General features: G+C 42.8%; 1 protein-coding gene across 2 annotated transcripts in view; it reads right to left on the bottom strand.

Annotated features, from left to right (window-relative positions):
• Positions 1-16,059, bottom strand: part of usp43b (ubiquitin specific peptidase 43b) — a 75,706-nt gene extending 59,647 nt beyond the window's left edge. The window contains exons 1-2 of one of the 2 annotated variants that reach the window (XM_058653763.1): positions 15,077-16,059; positions 5,351-5,497 (exon numbers count right to left, since the gene is read on the bottom strand). In XM_058653763.1, coding sequence (XP_058509746.1) covers positions 5,351-5,497; positions 15,077-15,691 — 762 coding nt within the window. In that variant the 5' untranslated portion in view covers positions 15,692-16,059. The remainder of the gene's footprint in view (positions 1-5,350; positions 5,498-15,076) is intronic. The other variant, XM_058653764.1, reaches the window with a different exon arrangement.
• Between the last annotated feature and the right edge of the window lie 436 nt (positions 16,060-16,495).

The raw sequence follows: 16,495 nt of genomic DNA on the forward strand, positions 1-16,495 counted from the left end.
GAAGCGCGGATCATAATGTCACACTGGGAAAGATGCAGACGCCATGACGACAATGCCAAAATAAAGTGGTAGATGTTCACTTGGGTTGGAGAACAAAAGACTGAAGTCATTTGACCTGAGAGTGAATTATATGTGTTTCCAATGAAGACAAAAGGCAGATGTTAGTGGCTGAAGGGGCTTTGAGCCATGTGTGATATAAATGTAAGACATTGATGAGGTATTCATATGTAATTATACCAATTACACAAAATCTATAGTTAAAGTGACCCAACCTACACACTCTCAGCTTCACCTCTCTTCACTCTTTCCTGGGCTGCACAAGTGTCTCTTTCTTCCAGCCACAAAGAACCACATTCATAAAGAGAGGGGGGGAGAGAGAGAGAGAGAGAGAGAGAGAGAGAGAGAGAGAGAGAGAGAGAGAGAGAGAGGGAGGGAGAGAGCTTCACACTTTGTTTCCTCGGAGATAAACGTTCAACAAACCCAGAGAGAATGTAGGCCACATGAGTTAGAGCCATGGAGAGTGAGCAGTAAATGTTAGAATGTGTGTGCATGTGTGTGTGTGTGTGTGTGTGTGTGTGTGTGTGCGTGTGTGTCACCTTCCTTTACAGATAAAAAAAAAAAAAAATGGTTCAATTCCAGCGTGACACCCTGGGTGGTCAGGGCTCTTTCTCTGTGATCTGGCTCTCCTGTGCTAAGTGCTAACTAACAGCACATGCTTAAAAACAATTACCAAACCTACACTGGCTGTGGAACTAGCAGCCAAAAAACAACTCCTTTGGCTGTCAGTGGAAACGTGCGTGGACTGGTAAACGGGGCCGACGCCTCCTGTCAGGCCTGGCTGTGTGACCCTGAATGACTCGACCACCAGCGCCGCGACAGCTCCAGAAAGGATGGCAAAGGCAAAGGAGATAAACACTTAGGTAAAAAAAAAAAAACAAGCAAACAGCTCCCAAAAATAATAATCACAGCCCAAATCTGATCGCGAACGCCCCTCTCTATAGTTCTAAAGGAATGTGATTTAGACACTTTTCTTTCAGCTGCCCTTCTCCTACTCTCAGTGAGGCCCTCTCAGCGCTTCACAAAGCGTCTTTGTGGGTGGTGTAGTAATAACAGCCTGCATACCACGGCGTTACTGTACATTCTTACACAGATACAGAATGTAAAGAGCTACCACGCGGGGACAGAGCAGGGAATAAAACAAGGAGTCGACCGTGAATCACCAGGAGACTGAATTACTAAAATGACACCCCTCCCTTTCCTGATATTGAGCAGCATCTCTCTGTGACTGCATGTTTCCTCACTGATAAAAACTGAAATCCATGACAACCTTGATGTCTGCTGAGAGCCCACACTGGCTGATGGCAGCAGGCCTGGACAAACATGAGAGACAACTGTCAGAAGATATTTTCTCCTCTGGAGTGGGGCCACAGTGCCTCTCTCTCTTGTTCTCTTTCTCCCTCTCAAGCTACAATGCCTGTTATTACTGAACACTGTATATTTCAGAAATTAGTGTCCCCTAATAAAATAAACACTGCACTTGACCAACCATAGACTATACATCAGAGATGATTTACTGACTGTTTTAAAATACTTGGTACCTGGAGTTTCTTTCTCAGATAACCACAAAACAGGCTTCATTAAGAGCTTTGTTGTATAGTTGCCTGCAGAGAATGCATGTCACCTACTGTCACATGTCCACTTTTCTCTAGAGAAACAAAAGAAATGAAGCCTCTGTCAAAGATCATCCCGGATGTGTCATGCTGAGCTGTAAAGTGCACACCACAGACTGATAATGCCAGAATTCACCAGACCCAGACAGTCTCCAGATGTCCGTGTGATCCAACACACCCTACATGATGAAATCCTGTAGTCTGAATCCACATCACTGGCTCTGTGACGCTGTATTTCTGTGACTGATTTGTCTGTAAACCTAAAACAGTATTGTTGATCTTCATCACATGTGTTCTATATTCAAACCCTCGTCAGATGACTTCAAACAAAGCTCATTAAGCCTCATCAGCATGTCTCATACAGGAAGTAATTGTTTTATGTAGTTTGACAGCATAGTTAGCGCTGATAGTATTGCTTGACAGAGTTTAAAATAAAATAAGGGACGCACCATACAAGCACTGTTACATTATTTGTAGAGGCAGAATAATTATATTTAAATGACCAAAAGTTACGGCTCTGCACATTTAAGGCTAAGATCAGAATTCTAACTCTGTAACTATGTAAAACGCGCTGACATTTAAGTTATTTATCGGGTTCACCATCTTAGTTTGTCAAAATGCTAGAATTTGCTTATTAGCACAAATCAGAGAGTGCTGCATTGGCTCGTTGGAAGGTCACTAGCTCTAAAAGTAAAAAAGCTTCTGAACGTTGGAACAGGATTACCCTGTGGGACCCCATGACCTATTGTAATTAGAACGTTTAAGGATCCCTAATGTCTATTTGACTATAAATAGAGCGATGTATGAACTATTTCAGGTTTCAAAATGAATATCTACAGTAAAGCACAGTATGTCATTTCTGCAGCTTCCTCTTCCTCAGAAATACTGTTGTACTGTATAAACCAGGGTATTTGCCTGGAGTTTGTAGAAAATGAAACAAATAACTAAAAAATAATAATAAACTAACTTATCTTGCTCCATCTTAATCTACTGTCACTATACCAGTGTGTGAAGTATATGTGAGGAAGAGGAGGATGATGAGAGAGCAAATTATCTTATTGGGAATAAATCTGCTTCCTGTGAAAAGTCTGTAGTTTTACACCACTGTATTTTAACGTTGGTGATAATAATTTACTTCAAGAACTCATGAACCATTTTCATTGATGGAACTTGGTACAAAAAGTTAGAGAACCACTGCTCTAAAGTATTTAGTTAAAAATGTAAAACTAAATGGATGAATCCATTTGAAAATCACTGCTCAGAGCATTCAGTAACAGCATTTTGAAATAAAGGAGTTTTGTATTCCAGTATTTTATGTTGATAGAGAACAAATGTTGCCACAAAAGGCCTACAGTGGTACAACTCTCACAGTCCCTATAACGTTTACTTCACACTAGTTGGTGATTTCTCCTAATACAACAGCGACTTGATGAACTGTCTCTGAAATATTTAACACTCCCACTCCAAAATGCCATTGTTAATTAATCATGACACCGCTTGTATTTTGGAAGCACAGTTGGCAAACTCTTGCTTCAAGTTTGTGTCCTCTATTGGCTTCATCAGTGACTGATTAAACATTTTATCATCCTATAATAGGGTTCAGACAAGTTCAACTTTCCCTCCTCTGTCACGACGCTGACAGCTTTGTGTCCTCCACACATCACCGGCTCCTCGGGTGTGAACAAGGTGCAGCGACATTCTGCCCGCGGTGCTGAGGACTCGTCATGACAGACTTTATCAGCGGCTCTGCAGGCCTGGTCACCTGTCATGTCCTCTGTAGCTCCATGTGTAGGAAAGACACACAGCAGACCTCTCTGCACCCTCCAGCTCCCTCAAATGTTCACTCCCATACTGCAGTGTGCAAAAAGGGGCAATTTAGCCCTTAGTTCATGTGATATTGGAGTATTGTGTTTGAACAATGGCAACACAGGAAAGTTGGGGGAGTTTTCATCAAGTAGATGCTTGGTCTGGGCACACAGGGAGTCTGGGCCGCCCTAGACTCTACACACAATGTGATTGGCCAAACCAGAGTTTGGATTTCGCAGCTCCCAAGCTAATGAGGAGAGATTAAATTTGCTACCGCTAGGATTTCTAGGCTACCTCACTGAAGCTCTGACATTGAAGTTGAAGATTAGGGGTGGGAATCAGGGGGTACCTCACAATACGATATGATCCATGATACCAATAATATCAACGATTCTGTAATAGAATATATTGCAGAAGACAATCATATAGCGATACATCACGATATCTGGCTAACTAAAGAAAACAAAATGTCCGTGAAAAGTTAAAAGTGCAGGATTTCTCTATTTATTCACAACATAGAGAACAAAGTGAAGTGAAGTCTATGTATTGAACGTGGATGGAGCATCTCTTAACGTAGCTTTCTTCACCATTATCCCGCTGTAAACTCCCTCCCTTCTTCAGCCAGGTAACTTCCACCAAAGTTTCACTCCTGGTCAGTGAAACTGGCAGCGACTGTTTACTTTAGAGCGCCTTAATTTGTTCATTAAAATATCGATATTTGCCCTGACGTATCAATGATCGTATTGCGTGAGGAAGGACAATGATATATCACCAAATCGATATTTTGACCCACCCCTAGTGACAGATACAGGTGTCTTCTATTCACTAGCTAAATGTCAGTGTCGCCCCTGGCCTTTGTTAATGACTTGCTGTGCAGACAGTGCACGGCCTGAACACACCAGCTTTTCTGCAGAAGGCTGCAGCATGTTGGTCACAGTGATTTCACAGAAAAAGAAGCCTGTTCTATCCCATTATTCAATGCATTTCTTTGGAAGCATAAGACTGATGTTGATATCTTGCCATCCCACAATGATGAACAACAGAATAAATCATTGCAGTTAGTGCCTCGGGAAACAACAGGCACTGGGGTTTGAGTAGATTTATCTGCAATTACTCACAAACAGCAAGGGTAGCACTTCTAATACACGACGTCTCTGGTTATCACCCTTATAAACCCACAGAAATCGGGGATTTCTCTTCCAAAAAAAAAACCGAAAATAAATAATGATTTTAAATAATACATGGAAAATACTGCTTTAATGGCTCGCTGCAGAGCAGTTGAAAGTTCCATTCAGGAAGTACACGGACGCAGCAGCAGCGCCTGCAGGACTACCTCGAGGACGAGCCGTGCTGAGAGAAAATCAAACACCAGATCACCTCACTTGTGCTCGCTGTGTCCACAGGCAGTGTATCACACACCTCATGTTACCACACTGGTTTGGCAATATAAAAAGTGCACTGCTGAGCACACGTTGGAGGCCTGAAGGAAGGTAACCTGTGAGGAGATACTGTAACTAAGATGTTGCTGTCTGAGCATCATTGCAGTCAGGTGAGCTCTGTCGTTAGCTACAGAACAACACGATAGATCTGAGACAAGACACTTATTCGACATTAATGAATTCACACGGTAAGATTCATAAAAGTATGATGCCTTTGATTTGCCATGCACTAAAAGATATCAGGCCACGGGGGGGTCATGATATATTATTTATTAATGCAAGTATTTGATCACAATCAGTTGTTGATTAGAAATGTGTCCATTTATTATGCAGTGAAAACCGCTGTGATGTTATATTAAGGACGATACGTTCCCTCATCAGTGACAAGAGGGAAGTGCTGCTGGTACATGACCTGACAGCTCGCCTGGTTCCTACCTTTCCAGGTGCTTTGGTCTTGTTGTTGTTGTTGTGCGAGGCCAGATTGACGTCCTCGTGGACACGGTCCAGCAGCCACAGGAGGAACTCGAGGGCATCGTGTTGTGAATTACCACGGAACTGCGATCCATACTTGGACACTACAGTCTGGAGAGAGGAGAGGAAAACAGACTTGATGAAACTGTAAATCTTCAGCAGCTGCATAATCATGACACTGTGGATGATTCGGTGCCTTTTATGAGCAAAAATAAAAGAGTGTGGTAACATTAAAGTACTGGCGTTGAGTTACAGCTTCACACCCTTTGAAATCCACTGATATATTACGTTGTGTAGGTCATTTTACTTCCCTGGAAAACAAAAACACCACCAACTGTGGCGGTGGTGGATTCTTTTTGGAAAAGTCACGTAAAAGCTGCCTTGCTGAGATGTCCTCATTCTCTCACACATAATGTGAATTTCAAGCACTACCTGTTTACTGTTTTTGACAGCTCGGGTGTGTTGAGTGGCACAACTGAGGCTCCTGACTGGTCAGCCCTGCGCTCAGTGTTCCACAGAACGCTGCTCAGAGTAATCCTAGAATTGCAAATTTGCACTAAGTCTGTTCAAGCTTCCCTGCCTATATCCAGCTCACACACGCACTGGTGCAGTATCAGCTTCCATATTTCTAAAATCTGCCTTTGTCTATGAATAAAAAAAAAAAAACTATGCATGTTACTAAAAGTTCATACTTTTTTTCCCTTCTTTGATCAAGAAACATTCCATATTTTTGACATTAAAAAAGGTGTGAATAAAGTAGGTAAGAGTTTAAGACGACTCTGCCTCACGCACAGTATAATGTGACATTATATGTGAATGGCACCCAACACAATTAGGCAGGAATTACTGCAGCACAGCCAGTGATGAGAGCTTATAGCAGAGGGAACAGATGACTGTAATCACTGCTCTATAATCCATTAATATGTGATGTGGCTCTTTTAACTGTTACACCATCACATGGTGTAGGCTGTGTGATGATGAAGCTGGAGCCACTGTAGAGCTGCTGGCTGTTTGAATAACACAAGACAGATGGGAAAGAAAAAGGCACTCGCCCTTTAAAAGTTTAAAAAGGAGAAATGTTCAGTATGACCAGAGTCGTTGAGCCAGGTTTTCTTCTTCAGCTGCAAAAAGGCTCTCGAATCTTGTCTTCTGATCTTGTCTTGAAAGTGAAAGTGAAACATCCTTTGCCTCATGATTCTCAAATAAGTCATAACGTGAAAAGTGTCATTTGACACTGGGTCCTTACAGTAAAGAAGAAAAACTCTGTCCAACACTTGAACACTGAGCTATTGTTCAGGTCAGTTAGACGAATGCACTGGTAACAGTTCTTTTGTCTCTTACTCCCTCACATGTATGATTAGTGCAGGCTATGTACTGTGTACAGGGCTGCAATGATGAATCACTTTATCCATTATTGACTATTTTGATAATCGATTAAAGGTTTGAGCGTGTTTTCAATAATAAAATTTCCAGGTTTCACAAACATTTTACAACTGACTAAACAAGTACTCGATTAACCGTTAGTTGCAGCCCTAACTGTCTAACTCTCATAAGACAAGAAAACAAACTAAACTGCATAAGACTCGATCCACTTTACGGTATTTGTTTGTGCTCCTGAAATATTCAGTCTTGTTTTGCAGAAATGCTATGACATAAAGCTTGGGAACCACAGACACACACTAACCTAAAGCTATTGTGCAGCTATTCATTACAGCAAAGCAATAACAGTAATTACCATCAGCCTTTTGAAGGTGGCAATTGTCTCGGTGATATAATTGAGGCTGTGGAAAATGCCCTGTGTGGTTTTTATTGCTCTCTGTCACATAATATCCACTGGCCAGTAAAGATCTGACAAAAAGATCCTTTAGCCATTTTAGCTTCATTAGCATGTAGCTATGTAGCTAGTTACATTTACCTATTTCAACCATTTCCTAATTTCATAAATTATATAAGTTTACTGTAAATATTTCAGCCATTTCTTCATTCCTGTAATTATAAACGAATGAGTTACGTGTTCAAACTGCCTAGGCTAATAATTTGAACCATTTACAATAGTTATTTTAAGCTAATGGTACGTTAAACATAAATACCTTTTCCGGCCTCAACTATGGTATTTTTCCATGTTCTCAGCAAGGTGTTGAATATTAAAGGGGACATATTATACCCTATTTCCCCCATTAAAATAGTTCCCTGGTGTCCTAATGAACATGTCAGTGACATGCCTTGGTCAAAATACCATAAGGATGAAGCACAATAGCATTTCAATAACCCTGCTAAACCCGCCCCTTTCAGAACGCTCGGTTTTCATGCATGGTCCCTTTATATGCAAATGAGACACAGGCAAACACACACCCACTTCTTCCAGGGGGTTTCTGATTTGTCCTCTTTACAGCGCTCACTCGCTCAGCTGCTTCTCGTCTCCCCCTCCCTCCACTAGTTCTCTGACAATATCAACATGGCAGCATGCGCAGAAAACAGCGAGAGTGCCGTCACAGGAAGAGACGTCCTACATAAGGATCGAGCCGAACAGTGCCGAACTGTAAATCAGTTAAATACACTTAGGGACAGCACAGCTGATCGTCACCGCTGATCGCCAGCAGCGCGCGGTGAGCTGAATAAACTGGCGCTGTATCAGACCGGTGACTGTATGCTCCGGAGCTGGCGATCAGTTTAGGCAGCTCGCCGCTCGCCGCTGGCGGTCAGCGGTGGCGATCAGCTGTGCTGTCCCTATGTATCGATGTGTCGGAGGTCTGTTCCGGTGACGGCACTCACACATACAGCGCCAGTTTAGGCAGCTCACCGTTCGCCGCTGGCGATCAGCGGTGCTGTCTTTTTAACTGATTTTCCCAGAGAGTGCAGCACCGCTGCACAGAGAGTGCAGCACCGCTGATCGCCAGTGACGAGCGGCATAAACGGCCGCTGTAGCCGCTGTATGTGATCAGACTGAGTCTGTGCTCCGGTCATGGAGGACGTACTGAACAAATATTTTTAATTAGGACGTGTCAGAATGGTTAGTTATGAGCTCCATGTGACCTTTTCTTAAAAATGTGTGTGTTTGTACGTCGGTGAAATACGTTCGCTGACTAAATACGGCGACCGCTGGCCGCAGTCTGATGCGAAGTGGTGCGAACACACCTTTGCTGACTTTATCCGGAACATTAGCTTCATATATAAAATCCTCTGAGGCTGGAAGTTTGTGTAAAACACTGTGCTCCACTGTGCAGCCACCAACAGCACACTTGTCCCTCCGCGTTGACATAATACCGCTCTTCCTCCCTCGCCTGCACTCTCGCAGGGACAAGGTGGAGCTAAGGTGGAGCTCTCGAAGTAAACTTACTGGTGGGGCGGTAACATTCGCGGTGAAATGCGCATGCTGACGTCATAAGCGCAGGGAATTCAACATCGAGTGTTTTATCGCCTATACTTACACTAAGGGGAACCACGAAAACATGACGGAGTATTCTTTTTCCACACTTTGGTGACTGGTAGGGCCTCCAGAGTCCCAAATATAAGTATTAAAATGGTTAAAAAGTTGATTTTGCATAATATGTCCCCTTTAAGTCCATGAATGTTAAAACCCACATTGAAAAGGGAGTCTGAACACAACTAAAAGTGGAAAAGAATAAAGTTAACTTGAGTAAACAAACAAACAACCTAGCAAGAAAACTAGGTCCGTTACTACTACTATTCTGTAGATTGTTAACAAAATAGTACGGATGCACGATATTATCGGCATGATTTCGGTATCGACAGATATTGTCCTTAAAATGTATTATCGGATATTGGGAAACACACCAATATCTGTTGATATGACTAATGGCTACAACAGTAGGCTAAATAGATCCCTACCTCTTTGACTTCTATGCTGGCGCCCTCTAAACTAAACTATTATTTTACACTTCTTTATTTTGCTCAATGAAGAAAATGTAAATCTACTACATTCATTTCACTACAGAAGAGACTAAATGACATCTGCAGTTGGACGCAGGGAAAAACATTTATATTGGTATATTGGTATGAAATAGTGAAGCCACACTGATTTTGTCCGACGCAGGACATTTGCTTTTTAATCACTGCTGACTGCTGTAGCTGACTTAACACCCAACAGCGATCGAAGTAACCAATACACACCAAATATTGTCACATAGCTGTGAGACAAACTGTCTTCCCAAAATAAATTGAGCTTCCATCAGTGCACAGATAGAGGACAACATTCCTGTTCAGTCATCGTATCAAGCTCTTGTCCTTCTTTCTCAGGCCTCTTGTTATGGAAACTGATAAAGTGGCTATTGAGTAACTGTTTGAGTTTCAGCCTTTGTCTTTGTCCAGGCCTCTGAGCAAACACGCCATCTTTCCAGGGGGGATTGTGAAAACGCACAAGTCCAGATCAAAGGCACACATCTGTTCCCAGGTTGAAGAAACTCAACCTCTTAAGTGTTGTGTTAGAGACACATCTGTCCGAGTGGATACTCAGGACACAACAGCAAAAACCATAAAATACCCCCCCAAAACACAGCATTGTTTCATTTTCAATTCATGTTTCATTTTCAATCATCTGTTTTTAACTTTGTGTCCTAAAAGCCAAGTAGTTTTGGAATGTGGGAGGGCACAGGGTATTCACGGTGCTTTTCCACTATAGTGGAGTTCTAGTATTATTGAGCTCCACTCATTTTTCCTTTTTTCCCTTTCCATTAGTGATAGTACCTGATACCTTGTGCTTTTTTTAGCTGGGATATCAACACACTGCCGACCACTAATTGGTCATAGTGTCCTCATTAGAAGAGTCATGAGTGCGAAGTGACGTCTGCCACAGTAATCAAACTGAACAAGGTCGAACTGTAGATCAGTTAAAAAAGTAAAGAAATTTCTAAAAACTCGAGTCTGGTGTATTTAGTGACAGCACTGCCAAAAGCCAAAGTTCTTGAGCCAAATCACAACCCATTGAGCGTATTTCAGTTCAGTGTGCTCCGGTCATGCAGGAAGTACTAATAACTAAGTAACTAATCTTTTTAATTAACCGATTCTAATGATTCAGTTACAGCGAAAACAACCGCCACTAGTTAGTGTCGCGTACAAAACTGAGAATAGAGCTGAGTAGTGCTAGAACTGTATTATGGAAAAGCTCCATTGGACTCAACCAACTGACCCATGACGGGGCCACTTCTGATTCATGACCTTTGAAGGATTTCGATCACACAACGATGATTCCACATTTTCAGGGGAGGTGAGCAATAATAATTCATTTAAAACCAAGTGCAGCACATAGAGTATGTCCTTTAATCCCAAAAGAAGAGCTTCCTTTTAACACTTTCCCTTTCATCATTTCTTATCAAAATTCATGTGATGTGAAGATGGGTAAGATACTCCTTTTAAGTCTTTTTAATCTTGCTGCTTCAACTTGACTTTTGCTTTGCCCCTCTTACAAAAACACCTGACTTTCAGAGGCCTGCAAAGACTATAAACTCGAGATTAATTCAGCCATTGAAACACAGACCAATCCTTCTGTTTCGGGTTGTTTATAAATGGTTTGTTCTGTCTGGAGTCCCTGCAAGTGCAAGCTAATTTAATCTCTCAGACCAGACACAAGCCTTAGAGATAGCTGATTCTACAGTGTCTCCTGACAGGCAGCTGTGGTATTACTCAACAGGCAATTTTAGAAGACCTGGGCTGCATGAACTCTGGACCTCCTACAGTCACAAACCATATCCATCCTAAGAGGCACGGCAGAGGAAACAGCTCATCAAATACATGGGGGAGTGTTCAGGGTTTTTCTTTTAATCCATCGTTTAATCTTGTCAAGATGTTTCCATGCTGTTACCTCTGACTGTTGCCCAAAAAAAGAATCTGATATCACACTCCCATGAGGTAGGAGGGAAACCAAAGTGTGGATATGGGGCTCTATTGGCAGCAAGAACTGTAACTGAATTGATTTTTAACGAAGCGAAGTTGGGATGTTTTCCGAGAGCACGGGAGGAAAAAAATAGATTCTGTCTCCCTATTACATAAGCAGCAAAAGAAGAAACGCTGACTTGGCTCTCAGGTAAAACTTTTGACTTCCTTGTTTCAAAGCATCCAAGTGTGAGAAATGACATTGGCAGCACATATACAGAAGGGGTCAAGATATTCCAATATAATAATGAGCAGGTACAAAAAGGATCCATTGTCGGGTTTCTTTGTTAGCTGCTCTGTATTATCTACTTCATGCCTTGAACCACGGCTCAGAGAAATCCAGAGCAACGAGCTGGAAGTAGATAAAGTATGGGTGCTTTTCTCCCTCTATCTCCAGCACGGGCAGAGTATGAAAGCCTAAGGGCCTTTATCACAGAAGGAAGATTTCTAAAGGGGGAAGTTAATCATTTCCTTCCTGTGGCAACATACAGCAATGCAGCCAAATGAATCCTGCACCGTAGAGCTGAGCAGTCACCTGCGACCTGCTCTACTCACCACGCCGTATGAAGCAAGTTCACAGCAAGGACGCAATTTGGGGGAAGGGGTGAGGGACAAACACGGAGCACAGTGAAGGTTATATTTTTCACTCGTGCTTTTGGTGTCATGACACAGGGCTTTCAGACAGTGACCTGCTGACCCAGTGCCCTCAGGCTGCAGGAGCCTCATAATCACCTGAATAGGACGTCACTTCAATCACAGTGGCAAAGTGCTTGTTATTGCATGTGGGATGAGAGAGTGACTGCTCTGACGCATGATATTTACGGCGCTACCTTCCATTTCATAGAGGTGTTAATTGCTTACTGCAGGCATAAGATGTGATTATGTCTGACTGTAATAGCGAATCCTTCACTCGAGCATAAACCGAGGAACTAATAATGTAAGAGTAGGTGTTCCAGTTAATGACAGACCGAAGATGGAGAACTGCCTCTATGCCTTTTAATGTTGCTTACCAGTACTTTTCATCACTTAACTCAAAGTGTTATCATTACAGAGCGGGCTCAAAGCATGGGATGGGGGGGGGGGGGGTTAAATGACCCACCAAATCTGCTCTCTACATCCCCCCGAAAAAGAGCGATAATGTTATGTATTATTAAGCTATGTGGAAGATCAAATCTTTATGTTTCTGTGTCAACGCGTTAGATGCATGCACATCTTATGTCCACTATGTGGCGCTATAGTGCTGCAACTGTCTCAATAAGAAGAAGAAGAAGCTTTTGTTGTAAACCACACAACACATCACAAACACATGTTTTTTGTAACAACACAACTACAGGCTTAGTGGAGCAAACAACGAATAAATAAACTAAATAATAACAATTCATAATAATGACGATATAAGCTTTTTTAAATAATTTAATATTGATAGGGACTTAATGAGTCATTTTGGCTAATTTTCCATATTATTTAAACAGGGTTTAGTTCTGAAGAATTTACATTTGTGGATGAAAAAACGTTTGTTTGAACAGGTCAAATAAACTGCTTCATGTCCAAAATGATCTGCTGTGAATAATTAACAATAATTATAGAGTTGACTGCATTGGTTGAATAGTTGATGGTGTCGTTACACTTCAGTTGTAGAAATAGTAAATAATTATTCTATCTGTTGTTCCAAATCAGAAATCTGTGAAGAGATAAGTTCTGCTTGTAAATCATATTCCATGTTTGTAACATTTTGGTTATGGAATGAAGAGATTTGAGTAGAATTATTGTACTTGTCCGTGTTTGTGTCTCTCAGCCTGAGATACATCACACGCCAGTGTCTGCGTTGGAGCTTCTCCATTTCCTCCAGTGTTACATAAATAATATCCATGAAAATGCAATGAAATTTAAAACTCGTACAACACAAATCTAAAACTGACTGAAAGAAATCACTCACCAAAAAAATACTATTAGTTCTACAACTATGTTGAAAAGTAATATACATCAGATATATTTCTTATATAAGATTTTTATAATGTTTTGTCTGATTAAGGGTTAATCCAGCAGTCTTTTGAGGGGCAGGAAAAACTGTAAGAAGCAGAAGAGGAATTGGTGAGTTGTGTGGGCTAGACCTCGACCAAGGACGAGAGTGGCCCCGTCAGCTGCACACTTAGAGGATGCAGCCTTGACTACTTGGACGCAGCTCGAGGTAACGAGGGGCATTCAAAGACCCTGGTAAATTTCATCACTTCTGCGGGATCTACAACATGTTGAGCCTCCAAGAGCAGCTTCAAGAAACCTCTTCATTCATTTGTTTTCTACCACTTATCCTCCACATTAGAGTTGTGGGGAGCTGGGGCCAATCACAGCTGACATAGAGCTAACATATAGAGATGAACAACTAGCACTCTCACCCTTACACCTGCAGTCCATTTAGATCAGTGTTTCTCAGTTCTGGTCCTCAGGGACTCCTGCCCTGCATGTTTTGGATCAGGGTTTCAGGGGACTCACTGCTCTGCATGTCTTAGTAAGTGTCCTTGCTCCAACACACCTGATTTAAATACATTATCAGGCTTCTGCAGAGCTCGTTGATGAGCTGACCATTTGAATCAGGTGTGTTGGAGCAGGGAAACATCTAAAACAGGCAGGGCAGTGGGTCCCCAGAACCAGGATTGAGAAAACCTGTTTTAGATGTTACCCTGCTCCAGTACACCTGATGAAAATGAGCTTGATGACTATCTGCCATTACCTGATTTGAATCAGGTAATGGCATGTGACATCGGGTATGTGTGTGAAATGTTAGACTGACAACAGAACTCATCTAAGTATGAGTGAAACTGCAGAAAGTATGACCCAGGCCTAAAAGTAATCAGAGCTGGGTTCAAGTTACGTGGGAGCCAATGGGAGCAGAGCTCCTATAAAGAGGGTTTGAACTCCCATGAAGGTATTAAAATCTGTGGGGTCACTAAAATATATCCAAAACTTATTATTTTAATTATTATTACATTATTGTAATTACAAATAATGCAGTTTTTCCCAACCCTGGTCCTGTGGGAAAACTGTTCTAGATGTCTTTGATATTTCCCTGCTCCAACACACCTGACTCATATGAATGGTTCGTTATCAGGCTTTTGTAGAGCTCACTGATCAGCTGACCATTTGTCAGGTGTGTTAGACAATAACAATGACTGCACTTCTTCACCTACCTACCTGATATTGTAAGTGTTGTAATGCATAATTAACAGTGAAGTCTCTCTCGCTAATCCAGGTCTCAATCTCGCGGCCCCAACAATCAATTTCATTTATTCCGTGTTTATTTTTAATTATTTCTAGATTAGTTTTGTATCCTAAATATGTTTGTTATTGTGAACTATACATGATTCCAGAGCAAAACAAACACTTTTATTTTGAAATTTTGTGAAATATGGTCACCAAAGTCATTACTGCGATAAATTATGTTATATTGATTCATCATTTTAAGATAATATCATCCACCCCTGCTGAACAGTTGACTTTTCCCCAATTTTTTTGTCCCTTGACCGACCCCCTCCTGTCCAGACTCAATGCTCAGTGGCCCCCAGGTCATTTGAGTTTGAGATCTCTACTCTAGTCTATTATATGGTCTATTGGTGTCATAAGTCATAACTTCTTATCTCATATTTCACTAAATAATTGTTGTGACCCCCAACAAAGTTCAGATTATAACTCAAACCCTGAACCAGAACCTCTGGGGGGTCTATTTTAGCTTTGGGGGGCCCAGGCAACTGCTTACATGCCTGTGCTGTTGCAACCGGCCCTGTAATGGATGCTGTGCGTTGGTACCTTGAAGTCCACAGACAGCTGTGGTGTGTACTCCAGAGTCCACAGAGCCCGGACAAGTGATGCCAACTGCTCCGTGACTTCTCCCCTCACCAGCCGCGGCTCGTCGCTCTTTACCACGCCGTTTACTCCGCTGTGACTCAGGTCCAACTTGTACCTCTCCAGCCCCAGGTACTCGGCCAGCAGGTCGGTGTTGCTCAGACACTGGACCACGGCGTTCATGAAGCAGGTGTTCCCGTGGTTCTTCAGCCCCAGCACACCTGGGACTTTGTCTCCGTACTGGTAGAGCAGCTTCTCTCTGCCGGTGCACAGAGACGAGGACGTGCTCGAGGTGTTTTTCCCCACCTGGACATCTTCTCTCGTGAGAATCCCTGAGCTGGCGCTGAGCGTGCAAGGTGCGCCATTCCTGAAGCCGCCGTCGTCGTCCTCTGCGTCCTGCGCGTCCGCGTCTCCAAAGTGAGTGAAAGTGCCCAAACTTTTGATGATTCTGTTCATAAAACTCCCCACGGACTTTAGCGGTTTCTTTCTGAAGAGCTTCCCAGATTTCTGCTTCTTCTCCCTGCGCTTCTCCTCCTTCAGTGTCGGCATTTCCTCCTTGACTCCTCTCGGTTTCTCCATGGCAGCAGCAGCGGCAGCAGCAGCAGCTCCTCTACTCCTTCTCCGCCGGTTTGTTCTCAGGCTTGTAATTGCGTAAATTCCTGCGCCGCTGTGTCACTTCTCTGCCAGTGTCCTCTGTCCGGGCAGCAGAGGGAAAAGCGCGCAGAGGTGACAGCATCGCGGAGTCCCAGCAGCACACAGTTAGTCCAGCCTGCGCTGACGGCAAACCTTCTTTATCCATAACAGCACTTACTGAAGGCGTTCATTATCTCCACCGACACCGCTGTCACAGACAGACAGCAGCATCCCGTCATGCCCAGCGACAGCACGAGCCTCTCCAGCGTCCAGCTGCAGCAGCGCGGAGCTTCTCTCTCTCTCTCTCTGTCTCTCTCTGTCTCTCTCTCTCTCTCTCTGTCTCCCACAAGTTCGCCTGGAAAAGGCTTGTGATTGTGTGACTGCACCCGCCCACTTAACAGCACATGGATGAGAGAGGAGAGAGCACTGTACTCTCTGGGTTTATGTTGTTGGCACTGAGAAGCCACTGATGCTGGTACTGTAGCTCACCAGCCACAGAAGTTGTTCTGTTAGTTTTCTTATTATTTGCCTACAAGATAAAGTCTAATTCCTTAAAATCCTATTCAAGTGAAAGTGAAATCAGATGAGATATTTGTCTGTTTTCACTTTTCTTTTGAGACTCAAATCACAGAAAATCTTCAGTGCAGAGCTGCTTCAAGGGACTTTGGGGCCCTAGGTAAGAGGGGGTCTTTTCCACTATTCAGTTCCAGCACCTTGGCTTGACTTGGTATGGTTTTCCATTTGGTAAAG

Source organism: Solea solea, chromosome 16 (genome assembly GCF_958295425.1).
Source record: "Solea solea chromosome 16, fSolSol10.1, whole genome shotgun sequence".
Classification (NCBI taxonomy): Eukaryota; Metazoa; Chordata; class Actinopteri; order Pleuronectiformes; family Soleidae; genus Solea; species Solea solea.